The sequence below is a fragment of the Engystomops pustulosus genome, chromosome 1 (assembly GCF_040894005.1).
Source record: "Engystomops pustulosus chromosome 1, aEngPut4.maternal, whole genome shotgun sequence".
Lineage (NCBI taxonomy): Eukaryota > Metazoa > Chordata > Amphibia > Anura > Leptodactylidae > Engystomops > Engystomops pustulosus.
The window spans coordinates 212,410,654-212,436,144 of record NC_092411.1 but is presented as its reverse complement, the minus strand read 5'-3'; the positions used below and the strand labels follow the sequence as shown (position 1 = coordinate 212,436,144).

Here is a 25,491-nt window from a genome sequence, read left to right as displayed (position 1 = left end):
TTTTATTTTAGAAATTTTTTAAAGGAAATCTACCATCAGGAATCTACTTATTTAACACAACTACAAAAAAAATGTATAGGATAACTAAATTACTGCTAGTGCACTATATTCAGGCCACACAGAGGTAGTATAAGCTACTGGCTAAGCTCAGGGGCAAATACAACAAACAAAAAAGAAAAAGGAGAAAGAGCAACACCAGCAATCAAGATTACTAAAAAAAAAAAAAAAAATTTTTTCAGCTATACATTAAAATTAAACAATAAAATATAAATATAGGAAACATAAGTAGAATTTCATATGTTGAAGTGCATGCTAAAAGGGAGCCACATTCGCAACCACAAGGGTAAGTATAATCATGTGCAAAACTGTAACAGACATATCTGAAGTCGGGGTAGAACAAAGCGCAGTGAGCGAGGCTGCTCAGCACCTCCCCGACACATGTTTGTCTACCAACAGATCTTTGTCAATCTACTTTACTTAGTAGATACTGATGGTAGATTCCACACAAATGCCTCTTCCCTATTAATTTCTAAACTGTACCTTATGTACTCTGTGCGTGGAGTAGCCTCTGTGAGCTCCAGGGCTAAGGTTTATATGGAAACGCCTGCGATCGGGAATGATCCGCCATGTGTTTTGCGTTAATTTAATGCAAAACATCGGCGGCTCATTCCCGATCACAGCCCACCCTGGTGGGAGCGGCTTTGTCTGCGTTTGCGTTTTCAAACGCAGACAAAGCGGTGTGTGGCACCAGCCTTGGGCTACTCCATGCCCCTAGTAGTCTCTGGAGAGTTGTCACCTGTGAACACAGCGCAAAGGATGTAGAGATACTGGCATGTGCAAAGCTCCCCTCCAGCAGTCACTGCGCCTGCACGGGCCATGCTGCTGTGTTCACCGGTGGCATGGATGCGCAGGAGGCAGCTTTTCAGAGGCTATTGGGGATATGGAGCAGCTTTAGGCCTGGAGCTCAGAGGCTTCACTGTGCCCTAAATAGCTTCTGAAGGTAATTGTCAGGTCATATTTTACAACAGCTTTACATATCATAACAATTTCTACTTTAAATGAAAAGGGTAGTTTTATTAATAGTTTTTTTCTTGAATTCGCTGAGAATGGCTAAAATGCAAAAAATAAGTAGTAAAACTGAATAAACCTTTATTAAAACATTACTCTTCCCTAAAGATGCAGAGTGTGCATATAGTATTCTTTTCAAACTGTAATCTCTGACTCCATGCAGCTCCTTTTTCATTCTGCCTTCATCTGACAATCTAACACTTGTATCTGCAGAACCATGGCACCCAGAAACATGTCCTCTTTAATATGACATTAACTGTGTTTTTAGGTGCCACGGTTCTGAACATATAACTGAAGTGGGCCACTGTCATGAAGCTATCCACCTGCTATATGCACAGGCTATGTGCAGGGATGACGTACCTTATATACTCGAGTATAAGCCTAGTTTTTCAGCACAAAAAATGTGCTGAAAAACCCAAACTCGGCTTATACTCGAGTCAAAAAAATAAATCAAAACTCACCTTTCCGGCGGCCCCCGTAGATCTTCTGTGCGATCCATCCGCTACAATGGTATTGTTGTGCTGCACAATGGGGGGGGGGGTGTTATATACACTGGGGCAAGGCCTATCAGGCTATATACACTGGGGCAAGGCCTATCAGGCTATATACACTGGGGCAAGGCCTATCAGGCTATATACACTGGGGCAAGGCCTATCAGGCTATATACACTGGGGCAAGGCCTATCAGGCTATATACACTGGGGCAAGGCCTATCAGGCTATATACACTGGGGCAAGGCCTATCAGGCTATATACACTGGGGCAAGGCCTATCAGGCTATATACACTGGGGCAAGGCCTATCAGGCTATATACACTGGGGCAAGGCCTATCAGGCTATATACACTGGGGCAAGGCCTATCAGGCTATATACACTGGGGCAAGGCCTATCAGGCTATATACACTGGGGCAAGGCCTATCAGGCTATATACACTGGGGCAAGGCCTATCAGGCTATATACACTGGGGCAAGGCCTATCAGGCTATATACACTGGGGCAAGGCCTATCAGGCTATATACACTGGGGCAAGGCCTATCAGGCTATATACACTGGGGCAAGGCCTATCAGGCTATATACACTGGGGCAAGGCCTATCAGGCTATATACACTGGGGCAAGGCCTATCAGGCTATATACACTGGGGCAGGGGCTGGCAGGCTATATACTGGGGAGGCTGTGACCAATGCCTTTCCCACCCCCGGCTTATACTCGAGTCTACAGATTTTCCCATTTTTTTTGTGGTAAAATTAGGGGCCTCGGCTTATAGTCGGGTCGGCTTATACTCGAGTATATACGGTATATAGCAGTCATAATGAGAATAAGTCATAGTGTGCTGGGTACATTTCAAAAGAATGAAAATTGTAATGGCTTCTAGAGCAACAAACTTTCCTTCAAAATAGTTAACATAAAAAAAATACCTATACAACCAGCACTGTATAACTGTGAACCCAACAACGCAGAACAAAAACTGAAAGCCCTCATCTTGTGTGTAACGAGTGGTAGGGAGTAAATGCAGCATAGCCAGTTAAATTCACAGCTGTAGATCTGCGCATTTCATCAGCTTTATGCATTTCTGATCCACTGAACTGCAAGAGCAGGACAATCAGGAGAACATTAACTCTGCTGTAAAATAAAATGTACAGCTGCATGGGCAGGAGGCGTCTACAAGGAGTACCGAGATATGATACATCAGAGATGGCTGCAAACACATCATCCTGTCAGTGCAGGAAAACAGGAAGGCCACACAGAGAACATGCCAAGATACTATTGCGATATGGCTAAAGTTGGCATACTGCTACCTCACTGAGACAGACAACAATTTTACTGCTTTATTATAAACAATATAGCTGGATAAAAAGGTAAATAAGGCTTTTATATGGCTGATAAAAATAACTAAAAGCAAATATTTGCCTCTCCCTTGCTCTCGTTAAGCCACGGTGCTGCCAGTCGCTGCCACACCTCTTTATACTTTGGTCCTGACCACAGCAATGTGCATGTTACAGAATTAATTTCAGAATGTAGCCGGACCAATGCTGTGGTTGGGAGGGCACTATTGGCCTCTGTATACAAACAGAGACCAGAAAAGATGGGCGGCTGCACGGGAGCTTAGAGAGAGGCTAGTATAAGAGGTTCATTGTTTTTAAAGCTCCTCCCGCTGTCTATAAATAAAAATGATGTACCTGAACAAAGCCTTTAACATTAATAATGATGGAAGAGAATAAATAAAAGTGAAACACATAACAAGTTTTACTCTTGTATAATTCTGGTATTAATGCCATACAGTGTGTTGCAGGCTGACATTGTACATTTTACTCTAAATAATAGGTGTATCAACTATGGCAGTGATGGCAAACCTTTTAGCGGCCGAGTGCCCAAACTGCAACCCAAACCCCCCTTATTTATCGTGAGGTGCCAACCAGAAATTAAAGCAGTAACTTATTGCTCCCTGTTCTTCAACAACTTTCAATCAGATTGGCCTCCTGAGGACAGCAACACAGTAGAAAGATGGAAAATGGGCATAATTTTAGTTTCTTTCCAGTGGCCCTCTGTACACAGAGAATCGTGGGGCCAGCAAAAGGTCCTCCAAAGATAATTTGGCCCTGTCTACTCTTTCTCCCTCTACAGTCCCAAGAAGAGAAGAAAGTATCAAAATATGACTGAACGCCGCATATTTAAAGTGGCTTGCAACTGCAGGAAGATTCTTTGAGTTCTGACTGGTGTGCTGGGGCGATAGCCCAAGTGCCCACAGAAAGGGCTCTGAGTGCCGCCTCTGGCACCCGTGCCATAGGTTCGCCACCACTGAACTATGGTATTATTACGATACATGAGTCATTTCTAAAAGTCATGTGCATCAATATTTTGTGCAGCAGATGTTCTTATCTGTAGGGTACTGTAAAAATTTCCAGCATGCCCAGCCTGTAGACTAATGATCAGGCAGTCTATTTCTGTCTTTAGCTGCTTTGTGAGAAAGTCTATAATTTTGTTAATTGTAGTGTGTTAGTCCACTCACAGTAAACCATTTGTCCCTGGCATTGTGTATTAAAGACACAATTTATAAAATATATATATACGGTAGTTTACAAAATCTGCATCTGTAATCCGCAATGTATGCAAATGTACTAATAGCCCAGGTGACAACCGCAGCCATACTTGCTATGACTAAGGGCATGGGCAATGAGCCAGTGAACCAATCACTGTTCTGAATTACCATATATACTCAAGTATAAGCCTAGTTTTTCAGCACAAAAAAATGTGCTGAAAACCCAAACTCGGCTTATACTCGAGTAAAAAAAAATATAGGTTTTACCAGTGTTTTGTGGTAAAATTAGGGGCCTCAGCTTATACTTGGGTCAGCTTATATTCGAGTATATACGGTACATTTTAGCCTGGAAAATGAATGAATAAAACTTTTACATTAATGAGTGAGTGCCATGCAATGTATTCTAGATTTTTGACCACCTCTTTTATAAATTCTTCTCATAAAAGTCAGTTATTTAAACAACTCATTATATGTGACATTCTATTTCTTATTGAAACTACTTAAGTTTATACAAAGTAATTTATGCAATGACCATCCAGCAATGTGCCATTGAAGGCATGATCATATTTCTTCCTGAACACCTCTGTGGTCAGCAGCTTCTGCTTACATCTCGGCTTTGTGCCTGCGTAAGCTCTCCAGTCATGAAGGCAGTAGGATTTATTCATTGCGGAGGCCAATCTCTTTCATTCCTGTGTGCTGCAGTTTCTTATAGCTTTATAGAAGTTAATGCACATCTGGCAAGTTGTACAAGATCATGATTAAAAAAAAAAAAAAAAACTTTAGTAGATGAAATTGATCAGTTTGCCTGTTCCTGGGAAAGGAAGCAGAGTGTTAAGATGATTTGTCTACCAAGTTCCAACAGTATTGATTATGGCCGTGATCCTTGGAAACAAATATGCCAACTGCTGATATCTTGAAATATGCATCACCCCTGGGTACACATCATTTACAGTGCCAAGCCGAAACTGAAATTTCATGCTGCCAAAGCATCTGAGAAATTTTATCTTCTGAAAGGATTTTAAGCTGATTCCCAATTTTTTTTGTATGAAAGTGCAAATTGTAAAAAAAAAAATAATGCTCATTAAATGGTTACCGAAGGTGTCAACTTACATTGAATACATGTAGCTTTGAGAACATGTAACTATAGGCAGGATACGTACGTACAGGATAGGTTCTGTAAGATTGTTCTCAAGTTGAATTTGTATGCAAGTCGGAACTGTATATTTTATAATTGTAAATCCAGACAAATTTTTTTGGTCTCTGTGACAATTGGATTTTAAAAATGTTGGATTGTCATAAGAACCAGGAGTAACAATAAAGCTTAATTGCAGACACCTTTAATAACTATTATAGCTGTTTATTGCAGCCTAAGGCTATATTCAGATGAACGTGTGCCCACCATACGACAGCAGGGGGGGCCCACCTCGGCGCCGGGGAGAGGAGGAAGAGGAGAAGGTGAGCGCCCCTTTACCTCTCCCCTCTCCATAGAGAAAGTTGGCGAACGCCGCCGTATTCCGGGGAAAGTTAGGACATGTCCTATCTTTTCCCTGGCTATGGAACGGTGCAGCACACTTGCTCCATACGGCGCTGCTTGGCCATCACCGGCCTGTATAAGGAATTTTATATTCTGAGAAAGATACTTCTTTCCCCACTTTCTGCAAAATGAACTCGCTCTACTGTCTCTGCTGCATTTAGTGAAGGTAACAGAAGTGTCATATTATAGCTCACAATAGAACTCTAGGAAGAGGGGAGAACTAGAACAGGCCAATAAGAAAGGAGTAAATCTTGCTGAGACACAGCTATAGATATTTTGTATTTTGGTCACATTCACATTGGTCTGTACATCTCTCCATTGTCCTACATGATTCAGTTAGCACTACTGAGTGTGTGAGAGAGTCGTGTATCAGACTATATTTTACTTTTCAAATGGTGGGAGACCTAATAGCATGACCAAACAAAGAATAGGACTTTATGAAAAGGGGTCGTAAAGGATAGGTACGACCTCAAAAAGTACTATGACCAAACAAAGAATAGGACATAGAGACCTAATAGCATATAGTCTCTAATGGTAAAATTTAGGGTGAACTGAGAATTAATGAACTCACAGGGAATAAAATGTAAATCATATATGGCCAGAAAGAATACAGTACTGTATCACTATAGTACAAGTGCACACACTACATTACAAGTACAACTACACATTTTTCGATTTAACTTATGATCTTCTATCATACCTAATCATACCATATGACAAAGCTTGCATGACTTATTGTTTCAAAAAAAGACTCCAGGGTTGTAGATTTCATATGTTGTAGTTTTTCTTTGTTACCCCATTGTCCATAGAATGTTATTGGAACGTGTTTGCTGTTTTATGTTATTTTCCAAAAACAAAGCATAGCTTTTAATCTTTGGTAACTTTACCATAGGCTTTTCTATGAAAGGAAAAACTTTTCAAATGTTCATTTTTTTAAATGCCTTAAAAATCACTGGAAATCAATGCCATATGGTACTCAAAAATGATGTATGTGGTTGTAAAGCCCTAAAAAGACAGTGCATTGCAGTAAAGAGGTATTTACCCTCTCCCCTTAGCCCTCCAACCCAAACCGTATTCCCTAGTTAGGGTACATTCACACAAACGTATGGGGGATGTATGTAATATATATGTGTGTGTGTATATATACCGTATAAAAAAATGTGCTGAAAAATGTTCCCTCGGCTTTTACACGAGTCTATTACAAAAACATTTACCCACTTTAAAAAAATAAACTTATATACTCACCCTCCGATGTCAGCGCGGCTTCCCAATGTCTGCGTGTTCCGTCTTCTTTCTTCTCCACGGCTCCTCTTCTTTCTTCTGGCATGGACGCAGCAATGTTTTCTTCGTGGCCGCGCATACTATGACGTCAGCAACGGCCGCGTCATAGTATGCGCCTGCTAGAAGAAAACATGGCCGCGTCCATGCCAGAAGAAAGAAGAGAGAAGAGGAGCCGCGGAGAAGAAAGAAGACTGAACACGCTGACATCGGTAAGCCGCGCTGACATCGGAGGGTGAGTATATAAGTTTATTTTTTTAAGGGCTGTGGGCTTATACTCAAGTATATATGGTATATTATACACACACACACACACACGTCCCCCATACATCACAATGACCTCGCGGCGCTGTACCATTGTGCTGTGTTTTTCTATCGAGAGGGGCGCGGGTGAGCAGTGCTCTCCCCCTCCTCCTCTGCCCGCCGTACTACGGTACATGGTTTAACAGTATAGTTAAAGGGAATCTGTCATCAGCAAATAACATTATAAACCACTACCAGAATATTATTTCTTTCATGGCCCAGTGTGTTTGCATCATCCAGAAAATCATCTTTTAAGTGAGCTGTAAATTGGTTGTATAACGCCAAGGAGGAGGAGAGTTTAACACTGAAGTCGATCCTCTGTGATCGACACCATGCATTGGACTTCTGGAGACCTGGTTGTCTTTTGATGCAGGACCATCACTTACAATGAAGGGGGCTTTCTGAGGAAGAGAGAGCTTGACTTCAGTGTTAAAATCTATGCTTCTTTGACTTTATACATCCAATTAACTTCTCACTTCAAAGTAGATTTTCTCAATGATTCTACCACACTGGGTCATGAATGAAATGTTATCTGGAAGGTGCTCAGCTGCTTGACAACATACTGGTAGTGGTTCATTAGGTCAATTTCTGCTGGCAGGTTCCCTTTAAGTGTAAGGTGTAAGAGCAGAACAACCTAAGGCTGTTTTCATATCTCTGTTGCAGAATTTATCTTATGTGACAGGAGAAGTAGCACTCAGATGTGAACATGAGATGTGACCACAAAATATAGTTTTGAAATCTATTTATTGACACAAAGTAGTTTTTTTTTTTCTTTCATACTAACTAGCCAAGACCTTATGTAAGAAATAATTCCCTCAGTCACTTGAACATGTATCTTGTGTCAGGTTGACAGACACTTCCTTGTTGTTGCCCGCCAGCCCATGGCGTCCGGTACACATTATGCACTCAATGAGTATTACATGGCAGTGGTCAGGAATAAATGTTCATGCAATGCTCCAATTGTCCAAGGGGCTGATGGCACAGGGCCCCTAACTCATCCCTGGAGGCTCCTATCTTGTGACATGAGGAGATATATTAGGCATTCTTCTTTAATGTTTCTCCTGCAGAGCACATGCCTAGTCATGCATTGCTCTCATACTTGTTTTTTTTCTTTCCACAGTGACATTTGAAGGACACATCAGTGTGTATATTATTCCCCTCACTCTTAACCACTGCTTTCCCCCTAGATAGCAGTTTGATGCACATACAATGACCTAAAACAATCTGTGAAATATAAAAGCTCGGCTTGTTGTGGAGGACACAGCTGTGCATTCAGAACTATTTTTAATCCAGTGAACTTAATATAGAAAAGCATCCTCCAGGATAAATGCATCTGGCAGCACGTCTGCATTGTGCTGTAGGCTGTCCCATTTGTCTTATCTGTATATTGTGGAGATATACATTGCCATCTCACCAGGCAAGAAAACCGAAATGAGGCCCATTATTCTTGGTAAAGGCAAAGGGAAGGGAGCCAAATGATTTAGTCACATATAGCAGAGCTAAACTTGTCTTTGAACTTTCCTTTTTGTGTTGTAGAATTTGTTGGCTAAACTGTATGTTGGTAAAAAATCTAATACAGTCAGCACTGACTTAAAGGAAACCTACCACCATGGATCTACCTATAAAAGTAGATCCGGTGGTAGGTGCCTCTGATGTATGTAAGGATAGCCCTTTTAGTCCCCTTTATTTATTTTTTTTTATCTTTAATTGTGGTAATATGCTAATTAATATTACCATTTACCGCGGCTACTCCATGCCCCAGTAGCCTCCTTGATCCTCCTACACAGATATCTTTAGCGCACAATTCCATGGAGCTGCGCACCCTCGTCTGCGAAGCCAGCGTTCTGCGCATGCGCCCTAGCTCCTGCTTCAGACCCGAGACCACATAGCCGGCGGCCTGCATTCTGTGCAGAACTCCGGCTTCGGGGATCTCTGGTGAAGCTCTTTACTTTAGTCCAAGGCTACAATGATCAGCTGTAAGGTGTCTGTAATGAAGCTATATTGATAACCCTTGTTCCCATGACAGCACAACATTTTGAAAATCCAATAGTCGCAGGGACAAAAAAAAATGTTGCCATAAAATATAGCTATTTCGACTTGCATACAAATTCAACTTGGGTACAAACCCAAAGAATCTATTTTGTACGTATCTAAGGATTGCATGTATATTGTTATTTTAGTTTCTGCTAAGACGCAGTTGTCATAGTTCATGAATCAGACAGACAAAAAAAGTTTTTGGTCTGTAAAATGGCATTGTCTTTCATGTATAAATAAATGAATGGACTGTACCAGGAAACATTCAGTGTCCGCTGTCTTCAGCCTCCGCTAGGGGGCTTCTTATCTACATATTAAACCTGTCTCTGCTGCATTATCTCCTCCAATATGATTAATAGCACAATTAACTCTTCTGCTGATTTATATTGTAATAAAATAGTCCCCGACTGTAAGCTGTTTATACAACTCCTCCTACAGGATGAAACACATTTAGTCCTTGCATATGAATGTATTCCTTAATTAATTCTATCTCTGTTCCTTCCATCCAGTTATCGTACATAGAAAATCACATCTGGGGCTGGGAATAAAGAATATCTGCTCTATTATCTAAAATGCTTTTGACAGAACACTTTATCTGGAATTTCAAGCAAATGAATGTCAAAACTGTTTACTTGCCATCTTATGTGACAGATTTTATGCTTATGTGCTCTGCTGGTGTTATGCACATTTATTGAACTTTCCACTGAATAAACCCACATATGGGCTTCCTTAAAGAGGACCTGTCAGGGCAATTTGGGACACTAACCAACCCACAAGTGTATGTATGTGTGTGTATGTATGTATGTATATATATATATATATATATCTATATATTAGGCCCTCTTTAAGGAAGCCCTTAACAGGTCCTTAGACAGGTCCTCTTTAAGGAAGCCCATATGTGGGTTTATTCAGTGGAAAGTTCAATAAATGCGCATAACAGGTGATTTCGAACACTAAACCACTAGTACATAAGAACCTAGTTTAGTGTCTCAAATAGCCCTGACAGTTCCTCTTTAAAGGCATTGGGGCAGATGTATCAAGCTGTCTGAAATTCAGAATATTTCTAGTTGCCCATGGTAACCAATCACAGCTCCCCTTTAAAATATTCATGAGCACTGGTAAAATGAAAGCTGAGCTGTGATTGGTTGCCATGGGCAACTAGAAATATTCTGACTTTCAGACAGCTTGATAAATCTTCCCCATTGTATCCATTGGAGAATTGGTCAAATGCAGCTTGGTGGGAGTTCAACCCTCAGAACTCCCACATTGAGCTAACTCCAACAGTCGCAATAAAAACCGTAAACAGAAGTCCAGCTCTATTTTCTGTATAGTGGCAGGCCCCAGGAACTGCAGCTGCGCTTGTGTTCATAAAGTTGATCTAGAGTGTAAATGTTTTCAGTGGGTAGAAGAGAGCTTGTCAGATACTTTGCTTTCCCACACAGAAACATGGAGCGGGGGATTATGCCTATTCCTATGTTTGATAATGTATTAGATGGTCTGCTGTTCTAGTACCTGCTATTATTGCTGGCACTGATCGAGGGTGTCAGTTATTTGAATATATTGACATGAGTGCTACCACGCTGCCTTAATTCTTCACTAACTGAAATGTACAAAACAGGCTGCATTCAATAATGCCAGGGCATACACCTTAAATAATTGTAAAAAACAAAGACTGGTGTATATGTAAAACATCCAAGCAAAATACAAGGAATAAATATACATGGTAACCCTCTGTTTGTATAATTTATTTTCTTGTTTACTACAGGAATGGATTCGGCACATGCACTTTATCCTTATTCACATTGATACAGCAGCAGGGCTGGTGCACAGGCACGTATTTATTTGGATATATTGTGATTGTGGTCACCGCACAGGGTTAATACAAGTACTTACCTTGAGATAGAAAATGTATGCTTCTATTCCAACAACCTTTATCAGGGGTGGTGGAGGTAGAAAACAAATATGCCTGTTTTTCTCCTTCCTTTGTTTCTGTGTTGTACTGGTGTACTTTTTAAAGGTAACCTGTCACCAGGAGACCCATTTTTAGCACCCCCCCCAGTCCCCACAGAGCATAGTACTTACACTACCAAAGTGTTTTTGTATAAAAAATAGGTTTTACAGAAGAAAAGATATGTTATATTGTACCTTTCATTAGCATCTGCATCTGCTATACAGGCAGTCCCCGGGTTACATACAAGATAGGGTCTGTAGGTTTGTTCTCAAGTTGAATTTGTATGTAAGTCGGAACTGTATATTTTATCATTGTAATCCGAGCTATCGGCACATTGTAATGAAGGGGTTAAAACGAAAGGCTACCATGGAGACGGATCGCCACTCCCCGATGACGTCACGGGTAGCGACGATCCTAGGCAAGATGGCGGCGCCCATGCACCGCTATCTTTTAGAGGCTGCCGGCAGCTTTGCCGGCACCGATCGCTATGATAACACCCGGCTATGGAGAGGGCTCAGCATCGTGAGCCCTCTCCATGCAGCGGGACTTGACCGCCGGCGTGAATACACGGCGGGCGGTCGTGAACCAGTTAATTAAGAATTAAAATCTAATAAAACCAATATAATTTTGGTATCTTTGTGATCATAGTGATCCAAACAGTAAAGGGGAAGTATTTGGACCGCACAGTTAAAGGGCATCTACCACCAGGATGAAGCACTGTATGCAAATGAGCCTGAGGGGCTCCAGAGCGTTAATAGAGCCTGCAGGCCCTCAGGCTTATTTGCATAAAGTCTTTCATCCTGGTGGTTTCATCCTTTAATACTGTAAAAACGGAGCTCACAAGAAAATGGCGCAAATGTGTGTGTGTTGGGGGGGGGGGGGTTTGTCAATTTCATCGCTTTCGGAATTTTTTTTTGCAGCTTTCCAGTATTCTGTTCAGAATAATTTCTGGGTTATTAAATACAGACGCTAGGCATTGGAATTTTGGAATAAACAAGGGGTGCCAAAAACTACATCTAAAAAGGGCATTGGTGGGAAGAGGCCAAAGTACAACTCCATTGGAAACAAAATCTTCTATCTCTGCATTTCTACCTGACTGTATATTATACTCTGCCCTTCATACACTTAACTTTTTCAGTGCATCATCTCCTGTACTTAATCCCTTCTAGACCAGGTTTTTCCAGATTTTTGCATTTGTTTTTCACACCCTCCTTCAGCAAGCCATATCTTTTAAGATTTTTTCCATTTACAAAGCTATATGAGGACTTGTTACCTGTGGACAAATTGCACATATTTTAAAACTTTCCTTAAAATAAAGTCTTCATGACAAAAAGGTTGTGTTCGACCTTTTTATCACCTATTTTGCCTCCCATAAAACTTATGATAAAAAGTTTGGATTTGGACTTTTTTTTTTCAGTTAATGCGTTTACCACATAGGATAATGGTTTGGTCATTTTAGGACCAGGGGATACCTAACGTGTATAGTTTTGTTTTAAGTTGAATGCATGAAAAAGAAAATTCACAGCATTTTATACACACTAAACAGTGATCATCAAAGGATATTAAAGGGGTTATCCGGGTTTAAAATTTTTTTTATGGCTGGGCTGGGGAGGGCTAGTTAAACATAATAAACATGTACTTACCTCCTCCGGCGCCGCCGATGTCCCGCACCGCGGTCCCTTCTATTGTTTGTTTACAGGGGCACAGAAGCCGCGCACAGGGAGCTTCCGGTCCGCGATGTGGATGGCTCCTCCCATCCGTCCCTATCTCTCAGCGTTGTAAGCGCTGGGAGATGGTGTCACATGGGAGCATCCGGCCGGAAGCTCTCTGTGCGCACTTGTAATGAAACCGGCGCACATAGAAGACCGGCCGCGGCTCGGGACATCGGCAGCACCGGAGGAGGTAAGCACATGTTTATTGTGTTTAAATAGCCCTCCCCAGCCCGGCCAGAAGAAATTTTTTAAACCCGGATAACCCCTTTAAAAAAAAAAAAACCTCTAAAACAACTGATAAAAACAGGGACATCTTATTTACAACAGGATGGCAATAATAACATTAAAAACTGAGACACATGAGCCCTGGCTCTTATCTGCTTGTGGCCTCCAGGTCAGAGGTAGGAGGTCATGAAGCTGGCATGAATGTTAAGACCACTTTGCAAGGTGTTGAATCTCCTCATTAATTTATACTCCTATTCTTTCCTTTCCCGTGTCTAAAAATGTCCCATTAAAATAGTAACCTGCAAATCTTCCATAGTGTGGTCCTATCTGGAGAAATGTGCAGCCACTGGCAGATCTTTCCTTTCATTTTTAATATTAGATCGGTGCGAGTTCATACGTTGATGGAGTCTCTGACCTGTTTCCCCAACATAAAGGCCTGTGGTTGGACACTGCTGACACATGATAAGGTAGACCACATTAGAGGACCTGCAGGAAAAGGTCCCCTTGATCTGATGTACCTGCTGTGATTGAGGTACAGGTACCTGGTCACCTGTGCGGATGTACTGGCACGTTTTACACCTGCTTTGCAGGCAGGGTGAGGGACCATTTTCTGATGGAGGTCTCAGGGCACTCCAGACAACCAGTTGTTTCAGGTTTGGTGGTTGCCAGAAGTACAGGAGAGGAGGGACTGGGAATATTTCTTTTAGTCTTTTTTGTCTTTATGCAGAATCGGTTGGAGTTCCTTGGCAATGTGACGTAGGATCTTCAGTTGTGGGTTATAAGTGACTACTAGGGGTACTCTGTATTCAGCTTCAAGCACATTCACTTTTGTCTCCAGGTTCAACATTACATGTTCAATGCCAATCACAAATATCGTATCATCCCAGCATATGGACGCAGATGAAAAAACAGCATCATATTTCCTAATCCTTTAGGCTGGGCATGTCAGATAATTACAAGTGATATTTACCTTTCTAGATGTCTCTGCAATGTTTAGTATTTCTCTTGCAATTTGTATCCTTCTTTTTAATTACTTTCTCTGTGATCTAAGTTATTGTTAGTGTTTAACCCCATATGTTACTTGCTTTTATCTATTCATGCAATGCAATTTTGATGGCTGGGTTTAAACCTTCAGGTTTTATTGTTGCAATTCTTGGCATCACCAAGAATGTAGGCAAAAGCTACAACAGAATAATCAAAATGGTTTATGTGATCACTAGACTTGTGGGACCCAAATAATTATGCATTGTGCCTAATACATGGGTACACCAGTGTTAAGACCCAGAAAATAAGGTAGTTTATTATTAGCAGTTGTGTATTAATGCAGTTGTGTATTTTAAATGGGAACCCCCACTTTCACCAAATTATTGATATTGTCTATGTAATTAAAATCCAAAATCCAATTTTCTAATATACTTTCTGTACCTATACTGTACTGTTTTCTGGATCTCTGCTTATTGTCTTTCTATAGGAAGCAGAAATCTAGAACACTGTGGGAAATTCATACAGAAATTATATTTTAAAATTCTGTAATGTGCAATTATACAAACAATTAGAAACTGGACAACCCCTTTAAGTATTTACTTTCAATATGCAATAAGAGGAATGGTTTGCTGTAATAGATGGAGCATTTTTCCAAAAAACCTCAAAAATGTATTTGTGATGAAAATCTGAAAAATTGTCTCATTACATTCTTAGCAGTTTCATCTCACACATTGGAACATTATGTTCTTTATGTGCTTTAATTAAAACAGCATGAAAACGAGCTCTCAGCAGAGGAGAAAATGAGCCTTGCTTCTATTTCAGAACAACATATAGTGCTAGTCTTTCTCTGTATGTCTTGTTTAAGTGCCTCTTATCTCACAGTACAGCATATTTTCCACAATGTAAATGTGGGTTGTTAAAGACAGGGACTGTAGTTAAAAAGGAAAGGCTCTCTATCCAGTTAACTATTATAGAAACTCAATTGAGAATCATAATTGGGGAAAAAAAGGTGTAAAAATGTTGCCACAATTTTTCAACGATTGCAAAATAATTTGAATTATGGACATAACATGTGAATCTATTCGAAGTCCTAATTTGCACAGCCATGTGTGTGCTAAAACGGATGCTGGGCAGTAGTGGATTAGTAACAGCCACCCGGTTTGGTAACAGTACAATGAGACAAGTGTGTGTAGATGGCTGCTCATCCCGCCACACCCCTCTCCATAGGGAAAAGTCCGGTGCGGTCTGAAGAACTCGGTAACCTCCTGGTTTACATGCTGAATGTATCCATATAATGTATTCACAGAAAAGAAACAGTAACATAGTATTCTTTTTCTCTTTGTCAAAGATATACTTCAGGAGATCCTCCCTAATGTACTTTACAACAGACATTGCAAAGCACAATGCAAGAGCACCATAAATTACTGTTCTGTATTTCTTTTGGTTATTGCCTAGCAACAGATCAATGATTGAGTTGGTGACACTTTGGGGCAGATTTAACTAATGGCCATGCGTCAGTTTTCTGTTGGACTTTGCACAGTTTTTTAGGTGCAAACTGCTCGCGCCACATTTATCATGCAAAGTTTGACAGATATGTGTTGCATGCACTATGTTAAAGGTGCACTCTGTCAGGGCAGTGCAGAGGGGCGCAAGATTCATGAAGAATGTGGGCCAGAAATCCTAAATCTTCCCCTTCTTCTTCTCTTTCATCAGAAGTCATAGAAGTTGTGTATTGATGGATATTTCCTGATCTCCACTCATTCAAAGCAAAGGATGAAGACTGAAGTTATGATATAATGGAAACCTACCATTTGATTTAATGCATTATGAACCAAATATACTTTGAAAATGCTGCAGTTACAGTGATGCAGAAACATATCTTGTTTAATCCCGGAGGAAAGTGGTATTGTTGAAAAAACTATAAAAATAAGTAAGATAATGAAGCTCTCTCCCTTCTGTTCTGTACTCCTGGGCTTCTCCTCTTACATGAAGTTTGCACTGCTGTAATGAATGATGTAATCACTATGGTGTGCCTGACAGGCAGAAGTAATCAATCGCTGCACCATCCACCAGCTGCTGTGTGTGCTGAGTGATCCAGCTCAGGTTGATTTGTCCTGTCTGGACAGTTGAGGAAGCTCTGTGTAATGTGGCAGGTTGAATACAATCCAGCTTTTCCAAGGTCCTGAATGTTATAATTGTTTTTCCAGCAAAACCACTCTCAGGGATTAAACAAGATATGTTCTTGCATTAGTGTAGCTACAGCAGTCTTGAGGTATGGTTGGTTCATTATGCATGAAATCAAATGGTAGATTTCCTTTAACCCTTTAAGGACCTCACTCCCCACAATCAAAAATCTATAACTTTTTTTTTTTTTACACGTAAAGAACTTGTTTTCTGCGTAATAAATTGCACTTCATAGTGATGGTATTTATTATTCCATGCCGTGTACTGAGAAGCGGGAAAAAATTTCCATATGTAGTGAAATTGGTGAAAAAATGCATTTGTGCTGCTTTCTTGTGGGCTTGGAATTTAAGTCTTTCACAAATGACACTGTATGGCAGTATATGAGGATTTTCCTCCTCATTCATTATAATGTGTAAATGGCACATTGTAATCAATGGATTGAAAAGAGACAGCCCCGGGTCTTCGGAAGACCCGAGGCTGTCAACGCAATGGGTCGTCGCTCCCCGATGACATCATGAGGAGCAACTATCTCCAAAAAGATGGGCGGTTAACCGATCGCGGGCCGTGCATGACCGTTCTGCTCCATTAATCTCTATGGAGCTGATGGAAATTGCCGAGCGCCACGGCCCTATCCTGTGGATAGTTGGAATCCCACCAATCACAATATTATCTTCTATACTATGTAAAGGGTTTAACACTCTAACTTTATAGGATCACTTTTAGTCGATTCTTCTAACCCATTGGGGCACATTTACTTACCCATCCCGACGCGTTCCCTGAAAGCACTGTGCCGTGATTCACTGAGATCAGACGCCCGATATCCTTCGTGTTGCTTCCCCGCTCAGGTCTCAACAGAGTTCACCTTCTTCTTCCTGGCGTATGTAAGTGCATTGTCTTGCGACACAATTAAAATCTTAAATCCTGCGTTCAGTCCGAATCAGTCGGATCGTCCGATGGCCTGCCCCACGATTTCTGTCACATGGAAGCCAGCGCAGCTGTGCCGAAATCCAATCATGCACGACACAATCCGAGCGCAAACGCCTATTAAATACCTGTCTTAGCCGCGCAAATACCAAAAACTGCGAATAGTCCGGCGAAAGTTCGATCGACAACCCTTTGTAATTAAGCCCCATTGTGTCCCATTTTTAGTGTAAATCGTGTTGTAGAGTACCTAGTACTGCTTACATTTTTGGTGCCTCAAGTTATCTGCAGAACTGCTATAATATAACATGGAAAACCAACCACATTTTACAATATCCAGCCTAACCTAGCTGAACTGAGTCCACCCAGTAGTACGTAATGTAAAAGATATTCAGTGCCCTCACTCCATGGTTTCCAAAGTTAACCTGTGTATTTCATGGCTTGTGCAGGGTTAAATGGTTCTCATTGTAAAACAAATGCTGCGGGGGTTTTAGAATTACATGTCACTGTTGTAATCATCCAGGAGCATAGTCCTGAGAGTCTGCTGAGTTATGTTACCTAGCCATAGTATATAATTAACCTTATCGATTGCCAGGTTCAATCAGGTCCTGTCAGAGGAGTGAACTACAGCCCTCCTGCTTAGCAGCGCTCTCTTAGGTATTCACTGGCCTTAGTTTATTTCCTCCACACCCAGTTGCAGTCAAGCTTTGTGCAATACTATTGATGTAATTATGGCGGAGGTTTAAGGAGGCACCATTTGTTTTAGTAAATTATTGCAGTTACCTTGAAAGTCATTAATTGAGAAACAAATTGCAAAATGAATTCTCAGTAATGTGATGGTGAGTGGTAATGTGACCCTGGGGCAGATAATGAATGTATAGAACCTTGCATAACGCACACAATCCATAGTCTGGGTGATGAATGATGTACCAAGACAGCAGAGACAGCTTTTGAATGCTTGTATACATGTGGCAAGACTGAGTTCTGTGATTTTGGTCTCTTCAGCTAAGACTTGTGAGGTCCGGAAATTCAAACACAAAAGGAGCCTGGTCTGAATTTTCCCGGGTCAGTGTGCTAGCCGTTTAAACAGCCAAAACTGTTTGTGTGTGAGGCATTAAGGCCAGGGGCGTAACTACATCGTTGGCAGCCATAGCAGTCACTATGGGGCCCAAAGTGTCAGGGGGCCCTGTCATCTAACCTGACACACTAAAGAACAGAGGATGTGCAGCATTATATAGATATTTATAATACAAAAACCAGAGGACCTTATGTGTCGGCAGGGATATAAGACTCAATAGTATTTACAAATTTGCCACTGGCAAACTGGATTACCCATATCCAGACACATATTTGTATGTTTAAAACGTAACTTTTATTTTAATGGCAGATTTAGATGCTCAAACTAACACAGTAATTAAAAACACAGTGTCACGCATTCTCATAGTTGTAGCCAGGCTGAATGAACTAGTGATGTGTCTGTTAAGGTACTGTCGATGGTTATTGTACTTGTGGCTGTACTATGAGTCACCGCAGGGTGTCCCTCTATGATTGTTTTCACTCACTCCTGTGTCAGTATCGGTAGCAGTGAAATGTAGCAGTCACTTTTTTTACACCTCTGACATGGCTAGAGGTTAACTATTTATAGTAAGTGACGACCTCTATGACACATGTGTAGGGGATATTGCAACCGAGAATACTTGTTGCATAGGATAGCCTCTGTGCCAGCTCAAAATTACTGTCTCAGACTGGGAGCTAATCCTGATACTGTGCTGCTATCGTGCTAGGGATCACAGCTGCGGACTGTATATAAATTTCCATTCATCCGCACGATAGTACTAGAATACTCCCAGGTCTCTGTTTAGGCACACTCAGCAGACTCAGTCACAGCTCACTTTATAATTGATTCTGTAGCACACACACACTTAAATCCCTAGTAAGCACAACTGTTTAGATAAAGCTCTGGCTGCCTAGAGAGTGATACACTGCTAGTTAAAAGTTAGCTATATTAGCCCCCCTATAGATATTTATCAGCAGAGGTCGCATTAACGCCTCACCACACATCATAGACGCGTGATGAGACACGATTACCACCCAAAATAATTGCCATGCGTAAAGATACGCTTGGCAATCATTCCGTGTAGCGCGCAGGCTGCGCGGCACAGCGTGCGCTGCAAAGGAGGGCCTCTCAGCAGGATGCAGAGATCTGTGGGATATGTGAGCGCCGACCCCGGGGGAGACATGTGGGCTGCGATGCTACTGCTCCAGCTCTCAATGTGATCCTGGCGGGACCTGAGAGAAGTCCTGGGTGAGTGTGAGAGCCGCAGCCGGGGGTACACTGCACTCTGTGTATGTGTGCTGTGTGAGTGTGTCCTGTGCGTGGGTGTGCGCTACGCGCTGTGCGTGGGTGTGCGCTAATTATATACGGCTATTCTATATTATTTAGTTATAAGCATTACCGAAATTTTCATACTCCTCCTCGGCTAAAAATACTCCTCAAAAATAGTAAAAGGAGTATTTTTACCCTTTGGGAACAATGTTAGTGCGACCTCTGTTTATCAGTACATAAATGTATAAATGAGTCTGTGTAAGAGTGTACAAATGTGTGAGTATAGAAATATATATATATATTTTGACGATATAGGGGGGAAGTGTAGAAGTCTGCTATGGGGCAGTGCCTCTACAAGTTACGCCCCTGTGGACCACTGATCTTACATTCTGCTGTAAAGTGTTTTGATGCACCTTGGAATTCATTATTCCTATAGTCAAGAGAGAGACCAAATTTGATGCTCCCTCTTCCATGCCCCATAGATGAGACCTTTTGGTTTTGGTGTTGATAAGTTTTTTTTTTTTGGTCCCAAAATAGTATTGTAAATTTATGTGTACTGTCATGTCTGGCTAAATATTTTTTCCAAAAGCTCTGAAACATCATGGTGGTCTCAGGTGCACTTAAACAGAACATGTGATGCAAATTAACCCACCCCAAATAAATACTTCATTAAATACTATGATTAAAAACCATTGCTTTTATCCCTTAATGGTTCCTTTTCTTGGCTGGCAAAATCAGTTTGTAAAAGTAAATGCAACTTATCTTATGCATATTCATGAGGTACTTGCATTGCCCTGCCTCCTGGTTTCTGATTGGCAAGTCTCAGTGTTACAGAACTGCTGCTATATGGAGCATTGAGTTGGAGGACTGTTACATCATTGGCAACTTCATGTTGTGTGACCAGGGTTATATTACCTAAGGTCCTGTTATATTTGCACAGTCTACCCTATGTATGTATCTGATCACAGAAGGAGGATGGTGAGGATTAGAAGTCCAATGAGGCTGCTGTAATCATGGCATGTTACTACCATGTTATCAGATATATGCATGTTGTAGAGTTTGCTAATGTTAGGAGGCTAAAGGACCCTTAACGAGGTCACCCGAGTCACATGACATGCTGAGAGGAAGCATGGGACATAGAGAGGTGTAGATGGGAGGGGCCAGCTAAAACAAGGGTGTCATATAGTTAATAGAGCTCTGTGGGAACCTGTCACTAGCTTTTTTTTTTTTTTTTTTTGTGAAAATGTGGTGATGGGTTCCCTTTAAGAGGGGTTACATTTTTTTTCTTTTGGAAAACCGAAGCTTTCCTTGTGGTATACTTTCATGAACAGCATTCTTGTCAGATGACAATGGTTATGCAGTTTCTAGAGTCTTCCATAGAAGAACTTGATTTTTTTTTTATTCATCTTTTCCAGGATTGCCTTAGTGATCTGAGACCCAATTCAGTGCTAAGTCAAGGGATTCCATTACACTCCTCCATTATGGGAATTATGCAATTCATTTTTTTGAGGATGGGACAAGGAAAACCATGCCTCTTTTGCGATCTTGAAAAGGCAGCCCACTCACCATCAATCATGACTTTCAGGAAGCGCAATCATATGAAGTGGGATTGATGGGAAGGGTGCTGCCTTTCAAAGGGAAAAGGAGGCATAGTTTTCCTTTTCCTATCCTGGAAAAACTTTTTGTATATTTCCCAGAATCCCCTAGTGGCGCATCAGCGGCTATAAGTCTCCAGACACCTGCAAGGCGGCTTAATTGGCAATATGTCATAAGGAGAACTCTTACTCCCTGACCCTACTCATCCCTTATAGAAGAGTATAACGGAAACGGAGGTGCACCATCAATAAATGCCTGCTAAACAGTCTTGGTTCATATATAAGGCGCACCTGATTATAAGAATGAATGACCAGCAGGTGGCAGACCTGTGCACAGTGCAAGGCAGCTGCAGTTCCAGGCAAACGTGTCTCCAGTGCACAGAGCTCTGTTCTCAGAGGTATGGGCTGTCAGGGGTTAATGTTGCAAGGAAGATGCTGCAGGGGTTAAGCTGTCTCCCTCTGCCTCTTCTCTTTCCCTCCTCAGGCATCCTCCCTCTTTCTCCTGTTACAGAGATGGCAGGTATAGGGGTAAAATTGCATACTCAGGCGGCCGATGAGGGTTGCCGCGTGATCGGCACTATGGCGCTGGTGGTACTACCAGCCCACAAATTGCATGGTGCAGTGAGAGAACTCTGTCTCACCGCACCATAACTGGACCTGGCAGCAATGTCTCAAATTATAGAGCAGGTCTTATTCCTGTACTGGTGGGCCGGTTCCATCACCACCATCATTTCCTTGTTTGTCTCCCTTTTCAGCACACAGTTGTGTACATTTAAATTGAGGATTGATGTGCACCAAGGTCTTTTAGTAATGAATTTTAGTACATTTGTGTACATGGATCTTTATAACATGTCTTGGATGGTCATCTGAAAATGGTTTGCTTTGAGATATGGTTCAGTCTCAACGTGTTTGTCAGGACATGCTTTGTGTGTCTTATTTAATGATTAGGGTAGCAATGATCCTCTTTTTCTTAATTGAAATGTATTATGCCATTTATCTCTTGGAGAAGACATTCAGAGTTGTTCACTTTTTCTCGCTGCACAGTTGATATTGTTCTCAATATGCTCCATAAAAAAACATAAATGGAAACTTTGCAGAAATCCAGGGGATTCTATTTTCTTAGATCCTTTGAAAAAATGTATAATATATAAAAAAATAAAATCTGCCTCCTGTTTCTTCTCATTCACTAAGAACCCCATTTATCATTGATGTCACAAAGAAAGGTGGCCTTGTCTCCCAAAGCCACCAGTCAGATCTCTCCTTTAATTCATTTTACAACAGACTGGATAGAATGAAATATGGACACTTTTACGTGGGATAATTGTAAAACATGAAGTGTTCTCTCCATCCATCACAGATGCTGAGTTACATTACCCTTTCCTGTCATTTAACGATGATAATCTATAATGTGCAGAAGCGCTTCTGTGGAAGACTTTGTTATATATACTAAAATTTATATCACCTCCAGTAATTTCTTAAACTCTTTTCATAAATCTGAACTACTGTAAATCTACACATTATTCTTTTAAAGGAATCTACCATCAGAATCTAGCATGGATTAACCAGGGACACTTTCTTATAGATATACACTGTGACTGTGCTAATCTTCTAATATTTGTTATCCTTGGTCTCCTTCCTGCTAAAATCCTCTTTTTAAATTATGCTAATGAGCCCTGGGGCTTCTAGGGCGGTTCATGGGCTGTTTCATTCTCACTCCCATCCCCCCTTGCTCCCTCAGCACTTCTCCCTGCCTGATATAATCTAAGTTTCAGCACACAAAGTGCTTCTTGCACACTTTAACAGCCCAGAGGGGCTCTGATAACACCCCCCACAGCACTTCAGAGTCACTGGCATAATTGTAAATGTAAAAATGTAAATTTTTAGAAGGAAGGACATGGGCAACAAATATAAGATGATTACCACAGTCAAAGTGCGTGGATTTAAATTCCCCTGGTTTATCATACTTAATTTTTATAATAAATTTACCTCAAGTGCTGTCATTTTGTGTGGTGGGGTTTGCATTGAGAACTATTTTGCCGCACGTCCCACAGATGATTGGTGGGTCTAAGATTTGATGAATTAGAAAGCCACATCAACACCCTTAAATATTTGTTATGTACATAAATCTATGCCTAGATATTTTTTTGTCTATGGGAGGGCACATTATCTAGCTGAAAGAGGTCACTGTGAATAGGGAATTAGGGAATACCTCTCTCTCCTAAGATAGTTGGCATGTGTCAGTGCAAAATAAAGATACTATGATTCAATGGGTGGATTGTATCATCATGCAAGCCTTGTGCATCAGTTTATGGTGTGTTAAAGGGGTTGTCCGGGAATATAAAGACTGGTGGGGCTATAAAAATAATAAATCTCTTACACTCCTCTCCTGTACAGCCACTGTACCACCTTTCGCTGCCGGGTCATTTTATGTATACAGAGGCTGAATGCAGAAACATGCTTCAGGTTCCGGCTATGGACTGTGTACTTTTGAAACCTGTCTGTATTTTATTTTTATCTTGAATTTTATTTTCTAACAGTACTATATGTAATTTTCCTTTCTATTGTGTTATAGGCCAGGAATGTAAGACACAGGTTTCAGTTGTGCCCTGGAGTTTTTTACAGCACACAACCGCCCTCTAGTGGTAAGTTGGTATTCACACTATAACTGATGCGTAGTGATATTTGGTGTACTAGAAGTGCTTAAAAACAAACTAAAAATGTAAATAAAATTTGAATTTAGTAGAGGTGAAAGAATATATATTATTAATTAATGTTTTTTAGATGGCCATTAGAAGATTCAACTTGATGACAAACATTCTCCAGTCTAGTTATAGATATAGTTGCTAGTTACTTACTTCTTATGACCTTTTGGTATTGCTTTCCTTCCAAACAGAACATTTTCCTAATGTGCCTGTGAAAAGTAGCCACCCCTAGTACACTGACTCCTGTTAGCTGACCTTTTATAATGGCTAGAAAAGTAGTGAGAACTATATACATTTTTGCAGTTGTCACACTATATGGCTGTGATAAGTTGATCAGAATTAAGGTAAAAACCTCAGCTGATATAAAAGGTGCAAAATGCGCCCTCAAACAGCTTCTCGGATGGATGCCATTAGGTAAAAGATATAAGGTAAAGCAAAGTAATAATTAAACATTGTGTCCATGCACCTAATCTTTAAAGGGAACCCCTCATCAGATTTTAACCTATCAATTTAAGTTCCTGCAGTTTACAATACATACAATTCCACTGTATTTTGCTAAAATGTGTCTAAAATAGCTGAGAAGGTAATTAATGTTGAAAAGCCCACAGTCAAGTATCTGAGTCATGTGGGCTTTTCACAAGTCATGGAGTCATCATAAAACCTCCTGTCAGCTTCCTGTTCTTCCCTCTCCCTTCTGGTGAAGTAGTCATTGGCACAGTTCCCTGGACTGCGCATTTATGCAATGTTTCCTGAAAGACTAGGTTTGCTTCAATTGTAGTTACTTCATGAGGAATTGTGATTTGACGTTACTTTCTGCATTTCGTTGGTCTTTTAGATGTCACCGTTCAGTACAATCATGGGCTCCCTGTTGTAACTCTCACACTACCATCTCGAAATGAACGTTGTCAGTTCACCATCAAGCCATTGACCACAACAGTGGGACAGTTCCTAAAGGACATCCAAAAGGAGGACCAAGGAATTGACAGACTAGCTGCCATATCTACCGGTGAACATTTTTTTTGTTTCATAGACAGTTCTTCTCATGTTTGTCTAAATATACACTTTTTTTGTTTCAAAGTATTATCTAATTTTATGAGTTTATGGTTATTATCACACTTCCAGAATTTGTTCAGCACCCTCCTCTCAATCAATGCTTGTCACATATAATCCGTCATCCTACTTCTGTCATGGGTGGTTTGTCATGCAGCGTTCAGCAGATTTCCTATGTAGCTTCTCATTTGCTTTAGACACATACATTTCACCTTATGTAACACATGCAGATTTGTTACAAACTTTCTGCTAAATCCATGGAAGAAAGATCTGTTTTTTTGTGACTTTGCATTTTTATGTTTCTTCCTGATGGCTCTAATAAATTATGAATCACTCTTCTCCACGCAGATGGAACAAAGTTTTCAACTTCAACACTGATGAATGTCTTACTGAAGAATGACTTTCAGCTGCTTATAAACAAATCCACACATCATGTCAAACCACCTCCCATAGGTAAGGGATCTGACAACTTGTTTCACCTTGCAGTGAATGAAGAGGAAGCACGTGTTTGTCTCTTTTTATCCGCTATTAAACGGAGAATGAAACAGAAAGCTGGCAGCTTTGTTCTAGAAAAGATTACTGCATTTGAA

At 40.8% G+C, this 25,491-nt stretch overlaps 1 protein-coding gene across 1 annotated transcript in view; it reads left to right on the top strand.

The window, feature by feature from the left end:
* The window catches only part of MCUB (mitochondrial calcium uniporter dominant negative subunit beta), a 62,228-nt gene that overhangs the window by 21,050 nt on the left and 15,687 nt on the right, over positions 1-25,491 (top strand). The window contains exons 2-4 of the mRNA XM_072119315.1: positions 23,722-23,791; positions 24,687-24,857; positions 25,250-25,354. Of these exons, the coding sequence (XP_071975416.1) occupies positions 23,722-23,791; positions 24,687-24,857; positions 25,250-25,354 (346 nt within the window). The remainder of the gene's footprint in view (positions 1-23,721; positions 23,792-24,686; positions 24,858-25,249; positions 25,355-25,491) is intronic.